The sequence below is a fragment of the Myotis yumanensis genome, unplaced genomic scaffold (assembly GCF_028538775.1).
Source record: "Myotis yumanensis isolate MYYU_CA2020_CCGP unplaced genomic scaffold, mMyoYum1.0.hap1 SCAF_4, whole genome shotgun sequence".
Classification (NCBI taxonomy): domain Eukaryota; kingdom Metazoa; phylum Chordata; class Mammalia; order Chiroptera; family Vespertilionidae; genus Myotis; species Myotis yumanensis.
In genome coordinates this window covers 106,376,798-106,402,123 of record NW_027223755.1, presented here as the reverse complement: position 1 = coordinate 106,402,123, position 25,326 = coordinate 106,376,798, and the positions used below count along the sequence as shown (strand labels likewise).

The following is a 25,326-nucleotide window of genomic DNA, read 5'->3' as shown; positions in this document are numbered from 1 at the left end:
TGCTTTTACCACACCATCCTACATATCTAAACCACCATTTCTGCCGTAGCCGGCTTGGCTCAGTGGATAGAGTGTCAGCCTGCGGACTGAAGGGTCCCAGGTTCGATTTCGGCCAAGGGCACATGCCTGGGTTGTGGGCTCCATCCCCAGAGGGGGGCGTGCAGGAGGCAGCCGATCTATGATTCTCTCTCATCATTGATGTTTCTCTCTCTCCCCCTTCCTCTCTGAAATCAATAAAATTACATTAAAAAAAAAATAAAGCACCATTTCTGCCCACTGTTATCAGGCACTGATGGGCTAGGAACAGTGATCCACAGTTTATAGGTGCTATTTAATGCTCATACCGGCTCTGAGATGGAGCACAAGTAGGTTTACTGTTTTGAGTATGTGAAACACAGAGTTTATTCTTGTATTATTATTTATTATTTTCCATACAAATAACTGCAAACCTACTTTTTCCCACCCCTGTACAGTTATTTCTATTTTACAGATGAAGAAATGAGTCCCAGAGAGGATAAGTAATTGCCCCACATCGCACAGCAGAGCTGGATTCAAACCCAGGGCTGACTGGGTTTTGATTCCTTTTGTATCAACACTAAGCTGTTATTTACTTTGTCGCCGTCTCTCTCCCATGAGCGGAGTGTTTTCTAGGGGCTGTGTGATTCATCATGGCAGATGGCATCACTCTGATGGGCTGTGAGGCCTGTAGGCTTGGGTGTTATGCTTTAAATTTTTCTCCATTTAATTTCTAACCAGATATAACTGGATGTAACCCATGTAAAAAAAAAAAAAACCTCTTTGGGAATCCTCAGTAATTCTTAAGAGTATAAAGAGGTCCTGAAACCAAAACATTTGAGCGCCACATCGAGCACTTCCTTTGTGCCAGGCCTGGGGAGGGGTCAGTATTGGTAACATATCTGAGTGAGGCCTGAGGCCTGCCTTCCAGAACCTCCTACTCTCGAGACAGGAGCCCACAGTCAGCGTTATTGTGCTGGGCTGCATATCTGGCACTTCGGCCAGACGGGGCGCGCTGTGCTGTGTGTTCCTAAAACACATAGACAGGAAGGTACTGACATCAGGCCAGGCCTTGAGATATGGTCTCATGGCCCCTTCTCAATATGCTGTACTCTGTTCCTAAAACACATAGATAGGAAGGTACTGATACTATACTGTGTCAGGAACTAAAGTTTTGTAACTTTGTGGGTTTTGCAAATAAAAACACTGTAATTCCTGTAGTCTGGGCTGCAGTTCAGCCTTTGCTTTGGCAGGGTGCTGTGACTGTAGTCAGCTGGCCAGCTTAATAAAGGCTCTTAAATTTAAATTCTGAGTCGGTGGTCTATCTCGTTGAGTGAACCCATAACATTTGGAGGCCGCAGCGAGATACCCGGCAGGAGTGAGAGGGACCCCTTATCTAGAGCAGGAGACTCTCCCCGATCCATCACTGGGCAAGCAGTGAGGACTTACTGAAAAATCCTGCAGGAGTTCTTTCAGGCTTTACAGTCTACCCAGAAAGCAGACCAGAAGCACGTCCGAGATGTTCTGCCTGTATCCCGTTCATCCCTTCCAACCTGGTGACTCTGTTTGGGTAAAGAAATTTCCCACCCACAGCAGTCAAGGTCGATGGGATCCTAATGTGGCTTCATCACACCCGGCTTAAGACAGCCCAGGCAAAATAGAGAGTCTAGGACTCTTCAGACCCTCTGAAGATTACTCCTGGCCCTCATTCCAGGCCCTTATATTATAAACAGGCCCACTGACTTTATTCGGCAAAGAATTAATTCTATCAAGCTTATAGTCCTCAGGGGTCCCTCCCCAACAATGACCCAAAAGAGTCTATGATTTGACTCATGTACATAAAACCAGTGGGGAATGTGCTGGGCTGCATATCTGGCGCTTTGGCCAGACGGGTCATGCTGTGCTGTCTGTTCCTAAAACACATAGATAGGAAGGTACTGACATCAGGCCAGGCCTTGAGATATGGTCTCATGGCCCCTTCCCAGCACGCAGGCCTTCTGTCTCCGAACGCCTGGAAGTCTCATTCCAAATTTGGGAGACAAAGGACTGGAAAAAGTATAAATAAAGAGAGTTTCCTCCATACTGGGGGGCCCAGAATTTGAAAGACACATTTTTCTCTGGGCCTCCACAGAACTTAATAATAAAATGTAACTCCTGTAGTCGGCACTGCAGTTCAGCCTCTGCTTCGGCAGGGTGCTGTACCTGTAGCCGCTGGCCAGCTCAATAAATCCTCGCTTGCTGTTTAAGACCTAATGGGAGTCGGTGGTCTTATTCTCGGGACTGTCACTCCACAACATTATGTGCACCAATGAGGTACAAACAACGTGGTGTGGAGGGGGCTTGTGTCCAGAAATTGTGGGATTGAGAAAAGCTTTGAAGTAGGAGGGTTTTCATGGATAGGAAAGGCGGGGACTGCACGTGCTGACGAGGGGAACACATGGGCAAAGGCACGGCAGCGGAAAGGACACAGATTCGAGGACACGTGCTGGGCAGGGAGGTGGGATGTCTGGGGACGATGATGGCAGGTCTGGTCCTAACTAAGCCTCCAGATCTTTTTAAAACAATTAATTTTAAAAATATTTTCTTTTTAAAAAGGAAGGGAGAAGGAGAGAGAGAAGCATTGATGTGATTGGTTGCTTCCTGCACTCCCCTACTGGAAACTGAGCTCGAAACCCCGGGCATGTGCCCTGACCGGGAATTGAACCAGCAACTTTTTGTTGCACTGGATGCCACCCAACCAACTGAGCCACATCGGCCAGGGCACGCCTCCCAGATCTTCTGTGCTTTTTTGCTTCCAACCTGGATGCAAATATCGACTTTCCCCGCCCCCCCGTCACAGAATATCACCTCTTTAGAGAGACTTTCCTGACCACCCATCTAAGAGGACCCTCTCCATCACCCTCTAACTTGGTATTTTGATTTATTTCTTCACAGCCCTATCACTACCTGGAATCACATTTCTACCCTTTTACTGTTTTCTCGACGGAGTGAAGCTTCCCATGTCCTCGGAGCACAGAACAGAGTACGACACAGAGCATTCAAAGGAATATCCCATAAGTGAACACAGCCTGACAGGCTAACCCTACAGACACTGTGCTTTTAGTGGCTCTGTGATGTTCCTGACAGTGAGAAGGGACCACAAGAGGGCAGTAGTGACTGGCCCCTCTGTCCAGTCTAAAGGAGGGGGCCTCGGGGTTTTTAAAAAAGGGAGAGTCTAGTCTACTCTCACCTCTTAGTAAACTGTCAGTGCCTCCCTAGCCTCCTCACTCCGGTGTCTCTCCCTGCTTCTCTTTTGAACGAGCCCACAAGAGCAGGTGCAGGTGAGTCTCAGGGTCCTGAGAGAGAGAGAGAGAGAGAGAGAGAGAGAGAGAGAGAGAGATATGAGAGCTACTGTGTTTGGGTCTCACTTAGTGAAAGGGTTGAGAAGAAAATGTTCATTGAATGAGCCAGGCTGGGACGTGGCTCCAGCACAGAAACATCACAGAATTGGACAGACTTTCCCATTTATTGGACTGGGAGCAGGTCCCCACCCCTGAGCTCAGAGTCTCACAGGGGAGGCTGGTGGGGGTGTGACGAGTCCTGGCGGGGACTTTGGAGTAGGCGCCTGCGGAAGACTGAGCCTTCAGAAGGGATGCCCTGGACCCATCCACACGTTTCCCTCTATCTCCCCACAGGCCCCCTCATTAATGGAGTGACATTGTGTCAAGCACCGACTGCGCGTCTAGCTCTGTGACATCATCAGGGATGCCAAGGTACGGTTCCTACCCATGGAGTTCACTGCTGGATCTGAGATACGGATATGAAATAAACCATCTCACAATGAACAAATAGGGTCCCTGCTGTGACGGACAGCTGCAGGCTAGTGTAAGTGCATGATAGGGGAACCCAGATGAGCCGGGGGCGGGCTGCCCTGGGGAAGCGATGTGAGAGATGAGATCTGAAGACTGAGGAGAGTCAGCCAGGAAGAGGGGGAGGAATGCCCGGGCAGAGAGCAGTCTGGGTGAAGGCAGTGAGGCAGGAAAAGGCTTGGCGAGTGAGAAACGCCTGTGGAACTGGAGCTTAGCAGGGAGGTGGGAGGGCTCTACCAGAGGCCAGGAAGGCCTGTGGCATCGGCACAGTGAGGCTGTTTTGCGGGTTTGGAAGGCACATTAAGGAACTTGGTCTCTAGCTACAGAGCAAGGGTTTGCAGCAGATCAGATCTGCTCTCTGGCGGCAGAATGGGAGCCGGACCGTGCAGGGGGGAGCGGGGCATGGCTCTGGACGCCTGAGGCCTCTGCGGGCCTCCGAGGGCCTCCACGGCCAGTGGGTGTGAGGGCTGGGAGGGTCACTGGATCCCGGGACGAGTTTCTCCAAATTTAGATGAGACGCTCTCTTCCAGGGAGGACGCTAAGAGGGGCTGTTAGAAGCCAGGACCAGCTGGTACCCACAAGGCCTCACCTTGGCAGCATTCCTGGCCCGTCCCTTGGAGGCAGGCGGGAGTGAGCTCCATGTTCAAGACTGAAACCCGGGGGCCTGGGGAGGGGCAGACTGGCTAGCGCAGCAGTCGCCAACCGGTGGTCCGCGGACCGCTGGGGGTCCGTGAGGTCCGAAAGCTTGGGGACTGCTGGGCTAGAGGACACAGTGACATGCAGGTGGAGCGGAGTGGCACCAGCACCCCAAGTCCAGCCCCGGGCCCTCTGCGTCAGGCCTGGGCCTCAGTCCGTGCCGCCTCCGTCCAGGGCATCCTCCTTGGGGAGGAGGTCCATGCAGCTGGGGTCCATGGCCTCTCCCTCCGCCGCCGCCTGCCCAGGGTCTTCTCCGGGGATGCCATTGGCGGCATCGGCGGCCTCCATCTTCTCCTTCAGGTTCCGTTTGAAGAAGCCGACCTGCAGGAACACCAGAACTGAGTGAGCAGACAGTCCCTGGAGCACGGCTGGTCCCGGCAAAACATGAAAGCACTCTTTATGTTAATAAACCACGGACACCTGGTTCCACTCCAGGGATGGGCGAGAGCGCCTGCCACACCTGGTTCTTGGCAAAATGCTAAAAAGCTGTACGTTTCCTGGTTCATTCTTTTTTTAAAAAAATATAAATATATATTTATTGATTTCAAAGAGGAAGGGAAAGGGAGAGTGAGATAGAAACATCAATGATGAGAGTCATTGATCGGCTGCCTCCTGCACGCCCCCTACTGGGGATCGAGCCCACAACCCAGACATGTGCTCTGATCAGAATCGAACCCAGGACCCTTCAGTCCGCAGGCTGATGCTCTACTCACTGAGCCAAAGCAGTTAGGGCTACTGGTCCATTCTTTTGGCTCAGGAGAACCCCAGGTACCAATACTTTAGGTGGGTGGCTTGGGATGCATATTACAATATCGAGTAACATTAATAAGAGCCCATGCTTATACAGCGCTTAGTATGTGTCATGCAGTCTCTATTGAAAGCTCAAGACGTACATATTATTTGGCTCAGCAATTCCAGGGCTAGGAATTAATTTTAAAGAATATTTGGACCAGTGTGCGAAGATGTGGGTAACAAGAACCTTTTCTGTCATAACGCTTGAAACAGATGTAAATTACAAACAACCTAATTGTTCACCAATAGAGAACGTGTTAAATAAACGGTGGGGCACCCGGAGGGCAGGAAACCACTGGTTACAAAGCGAGAAGTGGATATAATTGTGCTCAGAGGGGAGGGCATCGAGGTATAACATCTGGGAATAATTCAAGTTCCCAGGCAGTAACACAGTCTAATCCATATGCATTTTCTTCATATATACACATACGCTGATCTCTCTCTCACGCTCACACATACACACATATGCCAACAACAAAACCACGACCTACAGAATAGAAACAAAAACGTTGTTTTCATGACAACCCTCTGGGGGTTCAATAGAAAGAAACTTTAATTTTATGTTCTTTCCCGGACTACTTGCCTATTTTACAGGCAACATCTGCCCGCCAGCGCTCTTCCTCTGGCTAACTTCCCCTCACCCTTTAAGCCCAACTCCAGCGCCACCTCCCTGGGAGGCCTTCGCAGCCCCTGGCCTACGCGAGGCTCCTGCCTACAGGCTCCGGAGCACCAGGCCCCGCACAGTAGCCTCCGTCACGTGTCCCTGTGTCTCCCCCGAGACTGTGAGCTCCACAGAGGCAGGGGCCATGCTTGTGGCCCGCGCCTCCGCACCCCAGCGCCTGGCTCTGGATAGCGGGCGAGCGCTCCTTCCTCTCCCTGGTCCCCGCCCTGGCCTTGCCGTTCTCCCCACTGACTGCCATTCCCCACTCCCCAGCCTGTCTACTCAGCCACGCCCGTCCTTCCCGAAGCTCCGACCTTGTAGAGCGCCAGGAAGATGAGCAGCAGCAGCAGCAGCCCCCCGGTGCCGCTGAGCACGTAGAGGTAGAGCATGTCCTTCTCATACACGACTTCAACCTTCAGGACGACCTGGGGGAAGACGAGAGGAGGGAGTGCAGAGAAGGCCCCCACCCCAAGATGTCTTGTGAATCTGGCCTCAGTCTCCGGGTCTTCGAATCTCCAGTCTGGACCGTGTCACACCAGGCTCTGACCCGGGCCCTCCCGCTGCGGCCACCAGCGTGAGCTGGCGAACACGCACCACCGTCCCTGGGGCGGCCCCTCAGTTCCAGGAGGAAATGCCAGAATCGCAGCTCCGCCTGCAAAGCCTCCCAGAAGCGTTTCTGCTCTGCTCGCCTCTTTAGCTGCAGCTTCCCTTCTCCTGCTCTGAGCCTTCGGCTCTCGAACCTGCCCCCCCACCCCTAGCCCCCGGCCCCCGGCCCCCACTCTCTCAGCCTTGGCCCTGCACTTGCTGCTCTCTCGCCTTAGCGTCTTCCGGTCATGCTCTGCCTGTGGAGTGGGGCCCCCTTCGCTGAGCTGCCATCAAACCCATCTCTACCTGACGCATCTCGGACAGGTGACCTTGGGGCCTGCTTGCCTACCAGTGGCGGGGAAAGCCAAGGCTGGTGGCTCTGGCTGTGGGGAGTTCTCACTGTGCTCAGCCCAAACCTCCTCCCTGGCTGCCCACTTCCGGCTCTGCCCTGCGGTCCCTCAGGCCTCTCTGCTGACCTCTGCTCCCGGGGCTTCTGAGGAGGAGGAGGAGGAGGTGGGGAGATAGGTACCTGGGCCAGGGAGGCGTTGCTGCCATACAGGTGGAAGTGCTTGCTGCTGTTGAAGGAGACGGAGAGGGAGCTGCAGAGGCTGGTCATGGAGGAGGCCTGTGGGAGGGGTGGGAAGGCATCAGGGCCGAGGACCCGCTGGCTCCGGCCCCACCTCCACTCAAGGGGGGACGCGGGGGAGAATGGGTCCTAGCGGGCGCATCGCAGCCCTGTGTGCCACTCCCACTGCTGGGAGGAAAGTTTTCCCATAAGGAACCTATGAAAACAGCCCTGCACATTTCAAACACATCATGGTTCTCTTTCACCTGCAACTGTGTAAACATCGGGGACTGTTCAAGATAAAACAGGAAATGCAGGAAGACCTCAGGTGAGAACCCCCACCCCACAAGGCCCCCCCTCACCCCCTCCGCCCGCAAGCCCCCCTGTGGGTCGCCAGCAGCGCTACCTTGATCTCCCCCACCAGCTCCACAGTCCCCGTCACTCGGACGAGAATCTCCCTCTGGAAGACCCCTGGGCAGCGGAACTGGGCTCCAGGCAAGCAAGGCTGCTGGGAACAAGGACGAGCAGGGGCTGAGGGCCTGTCCTCCCGCCGGCAGGCTGCCAGCCCCTCCGCACTCACATATCCATACCTCAGCCGCGTTGGGTGGCCTTTCCAGGCTCTCATTGTGACAGTGGACAGGAGGCTCCTAGGAACGAGGATCAGTTAGTCCAGAGCTGAGAGGACACTGGCCTTCCTCTCCGCCCCGACAGACCTGGGCGTTCCTGTTCTCCCCGCCGGGCCCTGGGCAGATGCAGACATCCCTCCTCACTCCCTGCCCGGCACCTGCACCCCCTCTGACTCACCCCCACAGACCTGGGCATGCCGTCCGCTGGGCAGCACTCACCATCTGCACATCCCACGTGTGAGTGATGGGCCCCTCACTCTGAGGCACTGGTACCCCAATCAAGGCCTCCAGGGGGGGCACGTTGTGGTCATGGGCAAACGGCTGAATCTTCACCTGGTACAGAGGACAAATGGCTGCTGAGCCCTGAATGCCAGCCACCCTAATGCCAACCCGACTCCAGTCCTCACTGGCTGAGGCCCACTTGTTAGGCTGTGGGCACCCCCTCGCCCCCCCCCCCCGTCCTCAATGACACGTGTGGGTCACATGTGCCTCTCTGCCTTCTCCACGTGGCAAACCCGCCCACGTCCTGCAAGTCACTGCTCAATACCATCCTGAAAGTTCGCCTCAAGACAGGGCAGCTGCCCACTCCTGTGTGTCCACAGCATTCTACTCCCCGGCAGGATGGCCACGTGTCCGCTCGCGCATCCGTATCTCCACTGGGCTGTGGGCCCCCGGGAGCAGGAGCTGCGGTTTATTTCACCTGCGATGCACTACTGCTTGGCACAGAGACCAGCACATAACAGGCCTCAAGAAAAGTCATTTTCTGAATGAGTAAAAGCATGAATGACATTTGACAAGGCTAGCTGCAAGAATTATTTACACAACACGGCTTGGGAAAGACTCATTTTGGCAGTTGCATTGACCTAACTTAAGAAACATTTCCTGAGTACCTTTTGTACCGAAAAGCTGGCTGTGCTCGGGCTGGAAGGCCCAGAAATGTATAAACACGAACGCCTCAGGGAGGCCAGGCAGGGAAATTTATATCCAGTTTGAGGCATTCTATTATTTACTCACTCAGCAAACCTCTGTGGACACTTTTTATTTTATTATTTTTTTTAAAAGATTTTTTTAGTGATTTTTAGAGAGAGAGGAAAGAAGAGGGAGAGAGAGAAAAACATAGGTGTGAAAGAGAACATTGATCAGCTGCCTCCTGCACGCCCCCTTACCGAGGATTGAGCCCAAACCCAGGCATGTGCCCTGACTGGGAATCAAACTGGTAACGTTTTGGTGCATGAGATGACGCCCAACCCACTGAGCCACACAGGCCAGGGCTGCGGCTGCTTTTAAAATGTCAGTTAGATTAAACTAAAAAGACCTAATGTCAGATGCAGCATTTGAATTTAACTGTGAAAGATACAGGAAATGAACAGGTGAAGATGGGGACCGAGGGCGACACAAGGTGAGTGGTATGGCCAGAGGGAGGGGAGGTGCTTGGGGAGAGAGAGGAGACAAATCTGGAAAGGAGACCTGGGATCAGACTGTGGGGCCCAGAAGGCCTGGGGGTAAGAGGTCGGGGTGGGCCGGGAAGTCACGGGAAGCGCCCGAGGAGGATGGTGCCAGGGGACTCTGCAGGCATCGGGTGGAAAGCAGTGGGAAAGGCGGGTCAAGGCCCAAGCTCGGAGCTGGGCCGGCGACCCAGGAGCAAGAAGACGAGACGCTCAGTCTGAGCAGTCCTGGGGACAAAGGGAGAAGAGGGACAGACAACACACGTGAGGAGGCGGTGGTCCAGGCGTGCTGGAAGGAGAAGTTCACCGACCTGGAAGTTTTGTTTGAGGGGAAGAACTGGGGCGATTAAAGGAGTCTAAGCAAACCAGAGAAGATGCTGGTTTAGGAAAAGATAATAAAATGAAAACAACCCAATGTCCACGATCTGATAAACCCATAAATCAAAGGTAGCCTTTCTTACCAATGGAATGTTATTTGGCAATAAAAAGGAATGAAAGATTGATACATGCTGCATCATGGAGGGACCCTGAAAGCACTATGCTAAGTGAGAGAAGCCTGTCACAAAAGTCCACATGCTGTGTGATTTCAGTTACACGTAATGTCCGAACAGGTCAATCCATGCAGAGACAAAAGCAATGGTGGCCAGAGCTGGGGCAGGGAGGGTGAGGGAGTGACTACAAATGAGCACAGGGCTTCTTTTTGGAGAAGTGAAAATGTCCTACAATAAGATTATGGTGATGGTAGCACAACTTTGTAAATGTACTAAAAATACCATCCTCTTGTATACTTGAAGTGGGTAAATTGTGTGGTATATGAATTATCCTATATAATAAAAGGCTAATATGCAAATTGTCTTCTCCGGAGTTTGACCGACTGGGAGTTCAACTGTTCGCTATGATGTGCACTGACCACCAGGGGGCAGCGCGGAATGAAGGAAAGCCCTGACCAGCCCTGATCACTGGCCAGGCCTAGGAACCCTACCTGTGCACAAATTTTGTGCACCAGTCCTCTAGTATATCAATAAAGCTGTTCAAAGTCCAACAAAAAGAAAAAGTTGGTAGGAAGATGTCCCAGTGGAGATGAGCGACACGCTGCAGGGACAGGTGAGCTGGAGAAGGAGGAGGGACACAACCTGGAGTGTCAGTTGAAACGGGGACACGGGCCCTGTGGACACTGATACAGAGCAGTCGGTAGCACCAGCCCAGAGCCAGGCACCGGCTCTGAGGGAATGGCGGTGATGACAAAGCAGAAAACAGACGGTTGGAACCCGCGTGCAGTATCACCATTTACTGAGCACTGCGTGCGAGGCCCCTTCTGATTCCCACTAAATGCATCCTCTCTGTGGTGGACAATGCTCCCACCCCCATTTCACAGATGAGAGCACTGAGGCTCAGAGAGATGCACTAATTTGCCTGCCGCTATCAAGTACTAGAGCTGGCATTTCAACCCAGAGCACTGTGCTCCATCTCCTTCCTTGGGTAACAGTGGCAACAATAACACGAAGACAGATAAGGCTCACAGATACCTCATGTGGCAAGGACTAGGCTAAGCACTTGCAACGTATTTCCTCATTTGCTCCCCAGTACAACTCCATAAAGTAGGTGTTATTATCCCTGCTTTATAGATTGAAAAACAGGCCCAGAGAGGTTAAGTGAACTGTCTAAGGCCACACAGCTGTAAATGGCAGAGTTCAAAAAGGTTTCAGGTTGGCCTGAAGCCTGTGCTTCTTGCCAGTGGGGGGCGCAGGAGCCCGCGAGGAAGGAGGTCCCGAGGCCCAGCTCTCACTGGGTTTCATGCCCGTCGAGCTCATAATAAACCTCCATTGTGAGAGCTGGCCTCCTTGTGGCAAAAAGGGCCTGGCTAAGGGGACAGTTTCAAAGGAGAGGGAATGGATGGCCAGCGCCCCACACCGGGCAGGGTCTAGTGCAAACGGGGATCACATTAGGGTCGTTAGCGAGAGTGGCTGCGTGGAGGGCCAGGCGCTGCAGCCAGGGGCTCGGCTTACAGCGCTGGAGGGCGGTGAGGTGGAGGGACGTGTCTGGCCCTGCAGACTCTTCCGAGGGGAAGAGGCAGCTCAAGGGGTTTGAGCTGGTTCTGGGCTCAGGGAGGCAAGACATAAGGAGGCTTCCAGAGTAGCTGGGGCATCTCAGGGCTGCAGCACAGCATCCACCTCGCCCCTCGAACAGCCCACGTCCCAGGCACTGCCCCAAGCGCTCTCCAGGGAGGACGCAACCCACTGCACCTCACGGCCACCTCCAAGCTCTTATTTCAAACTCCATTTGTGAAGGGGGAGCTGAGGCACGGCAGGTAGGTCCCTGCCCAAGGCCGCACGGTGTGCGAATGGCAGAGTTGGGTTTGGGCCCAGGCCTGCCTGGTAATACGAGTGCCTGGTCCAGCGCCCGCGGGAACTGGGAGCCACCCCCATGAGCAGCACCGGGAGCCAACTCAGCTGCCCGAGCCAAACGCTCCATTTCACCGCCCGGGGGCCTCTCTCCCCAAAGGCCACGCTCCCTCGTCACAGTCCCCGGGGAGACGGCTCCAGCCTGTTCGGAAGGGGCCTGAACAGCTCGGGTCCCTTACGCCTGGGCTCCTCTCCCGTCTGCCTGACTCCAGAGCGGCCTGGGTGAGACCGGTCCTCTTTGGGCCTCAATTTTCCCCACAGTCAAATGAAAATGCTCTTGGCCGGTCAGTGCCTAATCCTCTCCTGAGGGTCCACTAAGAAAGCCCGAGGCTCCTCACGCCTCGCACCCAGGGGGGGCCTCCTTCCGACTTCCGCAGCGAGGACCGCCATTGCAGCCCTGAGCACACCGCATGGGAGCGACAGGCCTGAACCTCGAGGCGAAACACAGGGATCTTCGTATTCGAATAAGAGCTTGAACCTGACCTCTCCCCTCATGGGCTGTCTACCCTGGGCCAGTTCTGGACCTGCCTGGGCCACAGACCTCGCGTCTGTAAGACGGGAATGGCGACGCCTCCCCCGGTACGGCTCTCACTGGTTGGCGTGGGAATTATGCGGGCGAGTACATGAGCACCAGGCACAGAACGGGTTCGGTGAGTGGACGGGGACCCTGTTTCACCTGCTGCTGCCCAGGGCCTAGCAAAGCACCCAACCTAGAACAGTGCCTCGTTAAACGTCGGAATGAAAAGTGGGGCCTCTCTCCCAGCCGCCGGCTCTTGGGTGCTGTGCTGCTAAGGCAGCGTCCCCGGCGGTGGGCAGCGGCCAGTGCGCTGTCCCGGAAGCACAGAAAGGGCTGGAGAACAGCAGAGGCCAAACCCCCCGCGGGCGAGACCCCGTCTGACTGTCTCTGGGCCCTTGGTCCAGGAAGGGGCTGCGTAGATGTGACCTTCAGGGACCTTTTCACACTGCGGTTCCTACCTGGTAGATGTGCTGGACATGGTGGACCTTGGTCCCCTTGGGGGTGAAACTGATGTAGAGTGTGGAGTTGTCCTGGCTGTGGAGAGAGGAGAGCAGAGGTAGAAGGGGGAGAGGACAGCAACGCAGGGGGCTGGGCCAGGGGAAGCTTTTGAGTGGCCAGCACTGGCGGGGACCTCGCTGGCGACCGAGTCATCCTCACATCGCCCACTATTTCCCTTCGGAGACTAAGCTGGTGGGAGGGGTCAGCCTCTTGCCCAAAGTCCTGCCCGGAAGAGCCAGGGCTGGAGCCCAGGGGGTGCCTTTGGAGCCACGCTCTCCCCAGCACACACCACCTCACGGGGTCGCCCTGTGCTGGCACCACTGCTCTTCGCCTACGCAGGTGGGTCAGCCTCCGGCCGCCTCCCCACCCCATCTTCCCTCGACCTTCCTAACAGCGCTCTTGATCCTGCCACGCACCACACAGAACCCAGCAGAGGCTCCCAGCCCCCACAAGGTCAGGTCCAAAGCCAGATCCCGGTCTGCCTGCCTGCCGGCCCTGCTCAGACCTGCGTGTCCTGAGTCGCCCGCTCCCTGCTCCCAGATCTGCCCGGCGGTGGCTGCCTCTGTGCCTTCTCCAGGCTGTTCTCCCCGATGAGAATGTCCCCCTCCTCCCTGGCCCTTGTCCCCACGCTCCAGACCCCGGCTCAAGCCCCAACGTTCCCTGCCCCTTCCATCTCTCCTCCAGCCCACATCGTCCTTCCTGGCTGTAATTTCACAGCGAGCTTCTGACAATGGCATTGTGTTCGGCATTTGTTTCAAAAGCACCAGAGACCCTGGCGCAGGCCTGGCCCTGTGCTCATCTCCCTGAGCACCTTGAAAAGCCACTCCTCCACTTTTCTGGCTTCATCTCCTTTTCTGCAAACGAGAAAATCCAACGAGTGCCCCACCCCCCACCCCCGGGCCCTTCCATCCACAATATCCTGAAACCCTCTGTCTCCATGTGCGCAGGAGTTCGGGCTCTGTTGTCTGAGTACCAGCTCCGAGCGGGCAAAGCCCCGGGAGAGCTGTTCTCTCACCTCTGCCCACAGCGCTGGGCAGGAAGGAAGGGGCCTGGGCAGGAAGGAAGGGGGCCCCCCTGGCGCAGCTGCAAACTAAAGGGCCTGGCTGGGGTCTTGGACTCAGACTCAAGTTCAGATTCTGCGTCAGAGCTTCCGAGCTGCAGGACTCGGAGTCCGTTTGCTCATCAGTGAACTGGGGGGCACAGCTGCTCCCTGGGCGCTGGACGCCCCAGGAGAGCGTGGGCTGAGCCGTGGGCTGAGCGTGGGCTGAGCGGTGCCGCACAGTCTGGGAAGGTCAGCACGTGCTCTCTCTTCCATCAGTAAACGCTGATCTGACTCAGAGCTCTTAAAGGGCCTTCGCTCTTTTGTGTGTTGAAGACTGTTGGGTTGTAGCTGGAGTCAATTCTAATGACCCCGGGATGGCCAGGCCGGGGCTGGGGGGGGGGGGGGGGGGAGATGACCCTGGAACAGGGAGGGGCTTTGAGGGACAGCTGGGGAGGCAAGGTCTGGACCCTGGGTGGGGGAGCGAGACTCACCTCTCAGTGAGGATGTTGATGGGGTACAGGACTGGGATGCTGGTGGTGGCTGAGTTGTCCTCCAGGAGGCCCAGGTCCTCGTTGTCACTGCATGGGGCAGGGAAAGGCCGCGTTGAGAGAAGGGCTTGGCCTGAACTGCCAGGCAGCGTGAGTCCAGGGCGGGGCGCGGTGGGGCGGCCGGGCCTGCTCACCAGCTCACGTTGGCGTGCAGCTCCACAGAGTCCCCCCAGGAGCTGTTGAGCACCGTGTGAAACATCACCTGGATGACAACCTGCTGGGGGCGGCGGGGGCGGGGGGGGGGGGGAGGGCGGGCGGTGAGGAAGGGCTGGAGCCCCGGGGCACCACAGAGCCCCCAGTCCAACCCCATATCACCACGGAGCACTCACCGAGCTGCCTGCTTTAAAGATGGGGGAGCTCACGTTGCAGGAGAGGCCTCTGGTCGGAAGCCGGGGCTGCTCGGGGAGCTCCTCGCAGCTCAGAGGCAGCTGGCTGTGGGGCTGGGGGTGAGGAGAGAGAGGACGAGTTTTTTAGCAGCTGAGATGCAGGGTTCCCGAGGCCACAGACCTCAGCTCTGCCCCTCAGGGCACATTCTCAGAGCAGCGGGGCCAAAGGACAGGGCACAGCAGGGGTCCGTGCTGAGTGTTTGCTGCGGCGCTATTTCCAACAGGGAAAAACTGGGAGTGACCAAGCAGTTCAGAGGCAGGAATGGGTCAGCAGATTGCGATGCCCTCACAGGAGGGGGTATTGGGAGGGGGTTAAACTGCTCTCACAGCGACACATTCAGCAACCACTTTTAAAGCGCTCGATCGAAGCAATTCAAAACCATTCAGCGTCATTGAACTCTGCGAGGAACAGGTTTCAGCCGCAGGCGGGGAAGGGGACTCGATAAGGGAACAGGTCAGGGAAGCTGAGTGACTTGCTCAAGGTCTCACAGCTGAGGAAGCTGGCAGGGAGCTGGTGGGGGCTGGAGCACAGGCCTGTCTGACTGCACAGCTCAAGTTCGTTATCACTCCACTAGGTGCCCCTCGAGGAAGCACTGGGTGTTGCTGTGTAAGAACAAGGCCGGTGTCCGCTGACAGACGAATGGAGAAACAGTGTGGGCTATCCATGCAATGGAAAACTACCTACACTTAAAGAGAATGAACTTTACACATGGACCTCAACATTATTCTGAGTGAAGTCATACAGACACAAAGGACAAGTATATGATCCCTCTCATGGGAAACATCCAGAATAGGCAAATGCACAGATGGAAAGCAGATTAGAGTCACGTGAAGAAGGTGGGGAACAGGAAGTTATTGCTTAATGGCACAGAACTTCTGAAATGATGAAAAAGTTCTGCAAATAGATTGCGGTGATGGTTGCACAACATCATGAATGTACTCAAAGCCACTGAACTGTATGGTTAAAATGGCAATGTTTATATTACATATATTTCACCACAATAAAAACATTAAAAAAACATGGAGAAAAAAAATGCCATTTTAGTAAAAAACAAATATAAAATAGATAAATTGTCCTAGCTGGTTTGGCTCAGTGGATAGAGTGTTGGCCTGAGGACTGAAGTGTCCTAGGTTTGATTCCAATCAAGGGCACATGCCCGGGTTGAGGGCTTAATCTCCAGTAGGGGGTGTGCAGAAGGCAGCTGCTCAATGATTCTCTCTCATCATTGATGTTTCTATCTCTCTCTCCCTCTCCCTTCCTCTCTGAAATCAATAAAAATATATAATCCTATATAATAAAAGCCTAATATGCTAAGTGTCTGACTGTTTGACCAGTCGCTATGATGTGCACTGACCACCAGGGGGCAGATGCTCCAACCGGTAGGTTAGCTTGCTGCTGGGGTCCGGCTGATCAGGACTGGGCGAGACGGGCTGGACATGCCCTGGACCCTCCTGCTGTTCCTCCCTGCCCCGATTGTGCACCAGTGGGTTCCTTTGGCCTGGCCTGCACCCTCTCACAATCTGGGACCCCTCGGGGGATGTCGGAGAGCGGTTTTGGCCCGATCCCCGCAGGTCAGGCTGAGGGACCCCACGAATCCGTGCACCAGGCCTCTAGTATATATACTGTGTGTGTGTGTGTGTGTGTGTGTATAAATAATGCAATTTGTATGTATAAACAGAAGGATAAATACCAAAATATTCAAAGTAGTAATTGCTGAGTTGTAGAAGTATGGGTGATTATCTTCTTTAAATGTTTCTATAATTCCCCAGTTTCTGTGGGGATCATGTATTGCTTTTGTACTAACAATTTTAAAACTACAAGTTGTATTTAAGACAACCCAGGCCTCAAAAACACATTGGTCACCTTGCGGGGGCGGAGCTGGGTCTCAGGGCCCCTGGCGCAGGCTCTTGCTCAGCAGGTCCAAGAGCCCCTGTCACGGGACCCTCTCAGATTCCCATTTTTTGGTTGTGGAATCTGAGGCTCAGAGAGGGTGAACCTTGTCTCTCAGGCCACACTGAGGGTGGCCATCGGGCTGCGAGCCCAAGCCTGGCCCAAAGACCTCTGTGGGCCGCCTGAGTGTCCAGAGGCGGCAGAAGCTGCAGGACGCGCAGGGAGCCGGGCGGGCCCTGCCTCCTCACTCACCTTGAGCATCTCCACTTTCCTGAAGGAGAGGCCCCGGGGGAAACCCAGGCTGAGCTGGACCCAGTACGCGTCTTCGCCCAAGTTGCTCAGGGTCAGCTCCACGGCCAGGCTGGCAGAGGGGGTCAGCCGCAGGACGCTGGACCTGGGGGGAGACCGGGCACGTCACGGGGGTTAAGGTGAAGAAAGCGGGATCGGAGGCGGGAAGTCCAGACAAAATAAAACCACAACAGCTCCTGCGCGCAGGCTTGATGTTTTGCAGCCTCGTCTAACCCTGACAGGAGAGCTGCAGGGACTTGCGTTTCTCAGAGAAGGAAACTGAGGCCCAGAGAACACATCTAGTGAGTGCGGACGCGGCTCTCCCGAGTGGAGCCGGAGGGGAGCCTTACAGACCTTGCAGGGGAGAAGGACAGCCCCAGGTCTGCCTCGCATTTCTTGTCCTCTCCACAGTTCTTCTCAAAAGGGATCTGAAAGGCCAAGGAGAAAGGGCAGAGAGACTCAGGCCCCCAGACCCAGGAGGGGGTGGCGCTGGCTTCTCCATCAGCCCCTCCTCCCCTCTTACCTCCTTGGTCTCTGAGTGGGGGGCGGGTCTCAGGATGGGCCGGATGTCTTTGCCCTGCTGAACACGAGGAGTGACAGGAGCGGTTAGCGGCTCAGGCTCAGCGGGGCCAGCTGTGGTCGCCGCTCCCAGGAGCCACCCCCTCCCAGGGCAGGGCCCACCCCCTGACCCAGCCCAAGGCCCTCTGTGCAGCCGTCCTCGGGAGGTAGCTCCTCGGGGGAGGCTGCGGATCAGGGTGTCCATTCCCTCTCTGGACAGGAGGTCAGGCCTGACAAAGCAGCCCACGCTCCTCCCGGCCCAGCTCCTTCCCTGGCAGGAATGTCCCCTGGGCTCCCTCTGTGACCCCCAGCGCCCCCGACAACAGCTCTCTAGATCAGTGATGGCGAACCTTTTGAGACAACAGCTCTCTAGATCAGTGATGGCGAACCTTTTGAGCTCGGCGTGCCAGCATTTTGAAAAACCCTAACTTAACTCTGGTGCCGTGTCACATATAGAAATTTTTTGATATTTGCAACCATAGTAAAACAAAGACTTATATTTTTGATATTTATTTTATATATGTAAATGCCATTTAACAAAGAAAAATCAACCAAAAAAATGAGTTCGCGTGTCACCTCTGACACGCGTGTCATAGGTTCGCCATCACTGCTCTAGATCAAGGTCAGTTTTTGCAACATTTCCAGAGCTCCTGCTCTGGGCCAGGCCCCATGCCGGCACTGGGTATGCGCCAAGAACCAAATGGACACACTCCTGCCCTCCCAACTGGTGGGAGAAACCACCTGGCATCTTCAGGCTTACGGTGGGTCACGTAGAGGAAATGTAGGAGGAAATCCCACCCCACACGTGGGAATGGGGGTTGGCCTTCCTGAAGGAATGGCCTCTCAAATGAAATCTAAAGGATGAGCAGGAGGGAGCCCAGGGAAGGAAATGGAGGGGTGGGGGGGGGGGTGGGGGGAAGAACAGTACACACAAAGGCTCGAGGCAAGAGAGACTGTGCCTGTGCAGGGCCATGTGTCAGAGGGGCAGGAGAGAGAAGCCCGCCCAGACCCCCTGGGCCTTGCAAGCCCTGAGAGGGAGCTGGGACTTCATCCTGAGCATAATGAGATCACAGAAGTATCTTATGGGTTATCAGTTGTATGTTCTAGAGCAGCGGTCGCCGACCGGTGGTCTGCGGGCCACTGGTGGTCCGTGAGGTCCGAGAGGTTGGCACCCGCTGTTCTAGAGAGAGTCCAGCCTCCTCTGCTTCCAGGTCAACTGCCAAGCAGCCTCTTGACTTCCTTGAGGGGCAGGGGTCCTGGCAGCCTCTGCCGACTGCTCCAAGCCAACCTCAACCTTCATACAGATTCGCACCACCCGGCCACAGCCAGCCCCCAAATGGGCAGTCAGGGCCTCTGTCTTGCTCAGCTGTCCTGCCAGAAGCCAAGCCCACCTCCCATTTGCCTGGAACTTACCCGCTACCTTTCCTCATGCTGCGCCCTCTGCCTCTCCTCTCTCCACCTACCCAGAGCCACTCATCCTGCAGGACCCAACGACAACGGCGCCTCCCCCAGAAAGCCTTTTTCTGACAATAGTGACCGCAGATCACTTTTCTACCCTGAGTTCCTATATCACACAGCTTGGCTTTTCAAAAATTAGTGCCAATGGCAGAGTGCTGGTTGTCCCCATATATCCTCCCTCCCCATCTACCTTTAAAGTAGAGCCACCAGCCCGATCGGCGTGGCTGAGCGTCGACCTATAAACCAGGAGGTCGTGGTTCGATTCCCGGTCAGGGCACATGTCTGGGTTGCAGGCTCAATCCCCAGTGTGGGGTGTGCAGGAGGCAGCCGGTCAATGGTTCTCTCTCATCACTGATGTTTCTATCTCTCTCTCCCCCTTCCTTCCTCTCTGAAATCAATAAAAATATATTTAAATAAATAAATAAAGTAGAGCCTCCATTTTTAAAATCTGGTCACATGATCACATGTGTTTCTCAGACTGCTGTAATCAGGTGTGACCATGTGACTATGTTCTGACCAATGAGATGCGTGCCCTGAAGAGTCCATTCATCATTTCTTCCCCTGGAGAAGCCCCAGAGCCTCCACCCTGATTCCCCTTCTTCCCAATCTTGCTTTTCCAAATTTCTCTTAAATACAAACTCCCATAAATTCCTCTCCTGCTTAAGCAAGCCATATTTGGTTTCTATTGCTTTAAACCAAAGACTCCTCTATAACACAGTGTTGCTAATTGGATTTCTACTCTCCTCTATTTCCTGTCGATTCTCCCAGCTGATGTCTCCTTACCGCCCTTTGGTCCCTCGGTGTCCCTTCTTCCTCCCAGAGAGAGAAGTTCAGGGAGACGTTGATGGGAGAGATGAGGTCCTGAATGCATACCTGAGGTTGAAAAGAATACAGCTTACGGCAAGAGTTTAACCTTTGCCACACTTCCAGGGACATGCACCCCTTGTCCGGGTTTCATAACTGATGGAATGCTGGTAACTAGTTGTCTTCGTACTAGTGGCGGGAATACATTTACTCCACATCGGGGTTGCTTCTCAGCCCAGGTGTCATTCCTCAGCTCCAGTTCCACACAGACATCGCTAAGCCACCACAGGAAGACCCCGAATCTTTGTCCAACTGCTCTAGGCAACCTTTATCAAAGTCTGCACTAAAAAAAGACTATTCTAGAACTAGAGGCTCAGTGCACGAAAATCGTGCACTTGCCGGGGCGGGGGGGGGGGGGGGGGGGAGATGTGTCCCTCAGCCCAGCCTGCGCCCTCTCGCAGTCCAGGAGCCCTCAGGGGATGTCCGACTGACGGCTTAGGCCCGCTCGCAGTCAGACATCCTTAGCGCTGCCGCAGGGGCGGGCCACTGCGTGCACCACCGTCAGCCCGGCATGTGGCTGAGCCACTGACCACCAGATTGGCCAGCCAGGGAGGAACCACGGGAGGGCTCCAGGGCATGTCTGGCCCATCTCACTCAGTCCCGATCAGCCAGATCCCAGCAGCAAGCTAACCTACCGGTCGGAGTGTCTGCCCCCTGGTGGTCAGTGCATGTCATAGCAAGCAGTTGAGCTGCCTTAGCTATCATTAGCATATTACACTTTGATTGGTTGAACAGCTGACTGGATGACTGGACACTTAGCATATTAGGCTTTTATTATATAGGACAGCCTAGTTCCTTGAGAACAGGGGTGGGTCTTAGTTGCTGTTACCAGTGCCTGACATGACATTTGAAGTTACTCAAATCGTATTCACCTAGTTTTTACCAACCCTCCACATTAAAGAGGAGGAATATAAGGTTTAAAAAGGTGGCACAATTTTTCTAAGTACTAGAACTAGGAAATGAACCCAAATATTTCCAACTCCCAAGTCTAACCTTTATTTTTTTCTAGCATATCATAGAGCCTTTTCGCTGGCAAATTTATGTGTAAAATTTCCAAGTTTAGTAATGGGGGTGTGTGGTCTGTGAGGAGGCACAGGGACACTAGTTGAGCTGTGAATGAAATAAAGTTGAGTTGATAATTGTTGAAACTGGGTGAGAGGTACTTGGGGGTTCATTCAACTATTTTTTGTACTTTCGTATGCCTGAACATTCCCATAATAAAAAATATAAAGCCAACTGCAAGATTTTATCCACTAATCATATACCAAGTCTCTTATGAAATATTCAAGAGACCAGAATAATTTAAAGTCAAACCTATTTTACACAGGACCATGAGGAGCAAATGGAATTTGGGTGTTTTAGCAATTGTTTAAATCAATATTAAAAATCCTTTTCTGAGATGGAGATGAATAATAACTGCCCATGTGTTCCTGGCAAATAGTGATATTCTCCCCTCAGTATTCTGTAGTCTTGACAAATAATTATGAAAGCGGGACAGCAGCATTAATACACGACGTAGGAAAAGAGTAGGAAGGAATGGTAAGTACCTTACAGTCATAGTCCTGTGGAAAACGCCCTTGTATATAGATTAAGGACCGGAAGGAAGTACGCTAAAGGTGTTATTACTATTGTCGCACAGGAGAGGAAATGGTAGTACAGAGAGATCAAAGTGACTCGTGACTCAGCTGTGACCCAGAGCTAAGCCTGGCACCCAGAGCTGCCTCTCGGCTCAGTCATCCACCCTTCACTTCCTGGTGCAGCCTCGCTGGCTCCCTCACCGGGAAGTGGAACCAGAACGCAATGCAGGACTCGACTTGGGTCACGGCTATGTTCCCATTGAGTTCACGCTTCCCTCCCGGAAACAATCCCCGGCTTCGAATCCGATGGCCATCCAGCTGCAGGGTGTACGTGAGGCTGGTAACCAGGGGTCCTGAGCGGAGTGAAAGGCAGGAGTTGAATGGTGGTGGATCCTGGGGCCATAAGCCTGGGTTCGGGGGGGCAGAGGCTCTGGGGAGCAGGCGGACAGCACTGACCTTGGAACTGGGGCATGAGGGGCTTGCCCTGGAAACAGACTGTGATGTTAACTCCCTCCTTCTTCTTGCTGCCGGCTGCCTGGGAGCACTCGACTTCGTGCACCGGGATCTCGGTGGGGGCGAAGGACATCTGAGTGACGACATCCACCACGGGCCGGGAGCTGCAGGGCAGGAAACAACCATTCTCTCTCCCTTGGCCTCAACTGCAATCCCCACTCAGACCTACAAACCCATCTACAGTCCAGAGGACCCCCCTCTCCAAAGCAGACGGCGACGTCAGTGTCTCCTTGCAACGACAACGATAACACATTAACTCCTGGTTCCGTCTGGCAGTCTTCGTTTTCCATACAGAAGAGTGAGCTTTCAGAAAGAGAAATCAGCCCTAGCCGGTTTAGCTCAGTGGATAGAGCAGCGGTTCTCAACCTGTGGGTCGCGACCCCTTTGGCGGTCGAACGACCCTTTCACAGGGGTCGCCTAAGACCATCCTGCAGATCAGATATTTACATGACGATTCATAACAGTAGCAACATGACAGTTATGAAGTAGCAACGAAAAGAATTTTATGGTTGGGTCACAACATGAGGAACTGTATTTAAAGGGCCAGAAGGTTGAGAACCACTGGAGAGCGTCGGCCTGCGGACTGAAGGGTCCCAGGTTCGATCCCAGTCAAGGGCACATGCCCAGGTTGCAGGCTCAATCCCCAGTAGGGGGCGTGCAGGAGGCAGCCGATTAATGATTCTCTCTCATCATTGAGGTTTCTATCTCTCTCTCCCTCTCCCTTCCTATCTGAAATCAATAAAAATATTTTAAAAAAAATAAATAGAGAAATCATACTGAGCTACTTCCATGCTTATAACCCTTCACTGATGCCACGATACTCCAATAAAATCCAAACGTTTTACTGTCCACACCACCCTGCCCTCCTCCCGTCACCTCTCCCGCACACCCTCCCTTGGCTGAGCACGTCCCAGCCACACCAAACACTGGCCGGCCTCACAGCCTGGGCACAGCCTGGGCTTCCCACCTGGAAGCTCTACCCCGACTTCTGCAAGCCTGGCTCCTTCCATCTCCCAAGTCCCAGCTCCCACCTCCCCTCCCCAGAGAGGCCGTTTCTGGCCCCTCAACCTATAGTGGGTCTCCCCTGCTCGTCGCTCTCACAGCGCCCTGTTCGTTTCCCTCCGCACTTACAATTGCAATTACACTTTTATTTGTCTAATTTCCACAATTGGTACCCAAGTCAGTGTTGAAGGCATAGTAGCTGCTTAGTAAATATCTGTTCACTGTGTGATGTTACACGACATCTCCAATAACTCTAAGATATGGGCAAGGCAGGGGCTTCATCGTCATTTCACAGACGAGGGAACTGAGGGCCTGAGAAGCTGAGTGACGGGGTAAGACCACCCGGGAAGTAAATGGCAGTGCTGAGTCCAGCACACTTGGTTTAGAGCCTCCACATGCGGTTGCTTCTCTAGGCTTTACTGTCAGACAGGCCTGCGTTCAAATCCTAGTCTGTTGTGGACACAGCAGTTTTCCTGGGAGGAGGCATGAAGCCTGTGTAACAAGAGAACCCATCACAGGGTGGAGAGGAGACCACGTGAGCCGGCGCCCGTAAGCCGTCAGCGCAGCACCTGTTGGAAGGACGGAAGCCGCGCTGACTGTCGGTGGCGCCTGGGAGTCCTGTCTTACCTCAGCACGATCACCTGCCCCTCGGCGCCCACAGCCACGTCCGCCAGGCCGTCCCCTCCCAGGTCCTTCACCCCGTGGATGGAGCGTCCAAACCATCGAATTCCTGGGAACACCTGGGTCCCTTCTATCCGCTGAGACCAAGAGAGAAAGTCACGCTAAGCTGGGAAGACTGGCTGGAGGGTGGGACGAGGGGGTCAGGCGGGGTGGGGGTGGGGTCTGGGCTTAGAGGCTGCCGGGCCCTTGGGAATGGGTTTATCTGGCAGGCAGGGTACCTCACCTGACTGGGCCGGGGGCTCAGCCCACTGGGTTGCCCATTGAAGATGTACACAGCCCCCCACTCCTCCAGAGGGGCGCCCACCGCCACGTCCATCAGCCCGTCCCCGTTGATGTCTGCCAGGGCAGTGATGGCTGCTCCGAATCGCCCAAGGGGGTAGCCAGGATCCCCCTGCAGCTCCGAGTCCGCCTCGAACCCCAGCTAGGAAGGAGCAAGGCGACAGGGCTCACCCCAGTCACTCGGCAAGCTTTCACAGGGCGCGCCTTCCGTGCGTGAGGCACACTAAAGAAACGCCGGCTGTGGTCCCTCAGAACTGGAATGATGCCACCCGGCTAACCAGGTTCAAGTCCCAGCTCCACCTCTCGCTCTCTGGGTGACCTTGTGGCTCTGGAAGGTCCCAGCCTGGCTGAGTGGCGGAGTTCGCATTGGTCAGATACGGCTCGTAGCGCCGTGTGAGGTGCCTGTGAGGGTCACGTCAGGGCTCACACACAGACCGGGTCTGCCCTGGGCCTGCCACAGTCTGCCCGCCGTCCGTGAGTGCTAGCTGCCGCCTGCCTGTCTGTGGTCCGGAAGGTCTGATTCACACAATCCGACAGGGCAAGACTCCAAATAACTGGGGCCTGGGCTGCCTGGAAATCTGTTTATCCCACCCCTCAGCTCCATGGCTGGTCCTCACCTGCTTCCTCTTGTAGATAAACACCCGGCCGCCTCTCTGCTCCCCGTAGAACAGGGGCGCTCCAATCAGCAGCAGCTCGGCCTCGCCATCTTGGTTCACGTCAATGCCACACAGCTCGCCACCGAAGTAAGAGCCGACCTGCAGAGGGAGGAGGAGGCTGAGGAGGAGCCTGCGAGCAGGAGACCCCGTCTCCTCAGCTGCATCCAGTGCCTCAAAGGACAGTCTGTCCATCCCACTCAGGGCCTGGGTGAACCAGGACAAGTGGGGTTCCTCGAGGTCCGGTTTCTGTAACTGGCGAGTGGGGATGACCACGCTCGCCTCGGAGGGCGTCCTGCGGAGCAGGTGTGACCGGCTGGGCACAGGCTGGGCACCGGCCGGCACGCAGCAGTGGGCCGTGTGCAGAGGCAGCGCGAGGTCCCCGCACAGCAGCCCTGTCCCGCGGGCGGCACCCGTGGGCCATGCTCACCTGGGTCCCGTCTATTCTCTGGATCTGGCTCCACTGACTTTTGTCCCCCGACTGTTGGAAGAGCAGCACCCGCCCCACATGCTGGTATCGGGGGGCTCCAGCGGCCAGCAGTGCTGCGAGACCCCGGGAGGGCAGCCAGGTCACGGTGTAACCTACGGAGAGAATGGACTTGGAGTCAGCAACGCAATGACTGCTGGGGGAGGGTGACCAGGGGGAGGGTACAGGCCCCGGGGAACTGGTCAGCAGCAAAGATGCCCTGAAACGCCCAGGAGGCCTCCTGAGAAAAGGAGCTGTGTGCCGGGCGCGGCGCCGACCCTCCGTCCCGGTCACGGCCACGGCTGCGTTTCTCAGGCCGTGGCAGCACCAGCCAAGCAGAGCAGCCGCAGCGCACGCCGCGCCTTCCTGCTGCTCAGCTCACCTGGGGTGGTAAGGAGACTGCATTCTTAAATACGTAATACAATCAAACGGGATAGATTAGCAAGAAGGATGCAAAGTTCGCACAAATA

The 25,326-nt window shown here is 55.0% G+C and overlaps 1 protein-coding gene across 4 annotated transcripts in view; it reads right to left on the bottom strand.

The window, feature by feature from the left end:
- Window positions 1–3,501: 3,501 nt before the first annotated feature.
- ITGAL (integrin subunit alpha L) overlaps window positions 3,502–25,326 on the bottom strand; it is a 36,241-nt gene continuing 14,416 nt past the window's right edge. Inside the window, exons 12-31 of one of the 4 annotated variants that reach the window (XM_070413571.1) lie at window positions 24,821–24,972; window positions 24,355–24,492; window positions 23,682–23,879; window positions 23,405–23,535; window positions 21,719–21,879; window positions 21,464–21,615; window positions 19,605–19,694; window positions 17,329–17,385; window positions 17,160–17,233; window positions 16,770–16,911; window positions 14,570–14,680; window positions 14,375–14,454; window positions 14,184–14,270; window positions 12,611–12,686; window positions 8,008–8,121; window positions 7,753–7,809; window positions 7,569–7,670; window positions 7,127–7,222; window positions 6,327–6,437; window positions 3,502–4,880 (exon numbers count right to left, since the gene is read on the bottom strand). In XM_070413571.1, the coding sequence (XP_070269672.1) occupies window positions 4,710–4,880; window positions 6,327–6,437; window positions 7,127–7,222; window positions 7,569–7,670; window positions 7,753–7,809; window positions 8,008–8,121; window positions 12,611–12,686; window positions 14,184–14,270; window positions 14,375–14,454; window positions 14,570–14,680; window positions 16,770–16,911; window positions 17,160–17,233; window positions 17,329–17,385; window positions 19,605–19,694; window positions 21,464–21,615; window positions 21,719–21,879; window positions 23,405–23,535; window positions 23,682–23,879; window positions 24,355–24,492; window positions 24,821–24,972 (2,300 nt within the window). In that variant the 3' untranslated portion in view covers window positions 3,502–4,709. The remainder of the gene's footprint in view (window positions 4,881–6,326; window positions 6,438–7,126; window positions 7,223–7,568; window positions 7,671–7,752; window positions 7,810–8,007; window positions 8,122–12,610; window positions 12,687–14,183; window positions 14,271–14,374; window positions 14,455–14,569; window positions 14,681–16,769; window positions 16,912–17,159; window positions 17,234–17,328; window positions 17,386–19,604; window positions 19,695–21,463; window positions 21,616–21,718; window positions 21,880–23,404; window positions 23,536–23,681; window positions 23,880–24,354; window positions 24,493–24,820; window positions 24,973–25,326) is intronic. The other 3 variants (XM_070413572.1, XM_070413573.1, XM_070413574.1) reach the window with 3 other exon arrangements.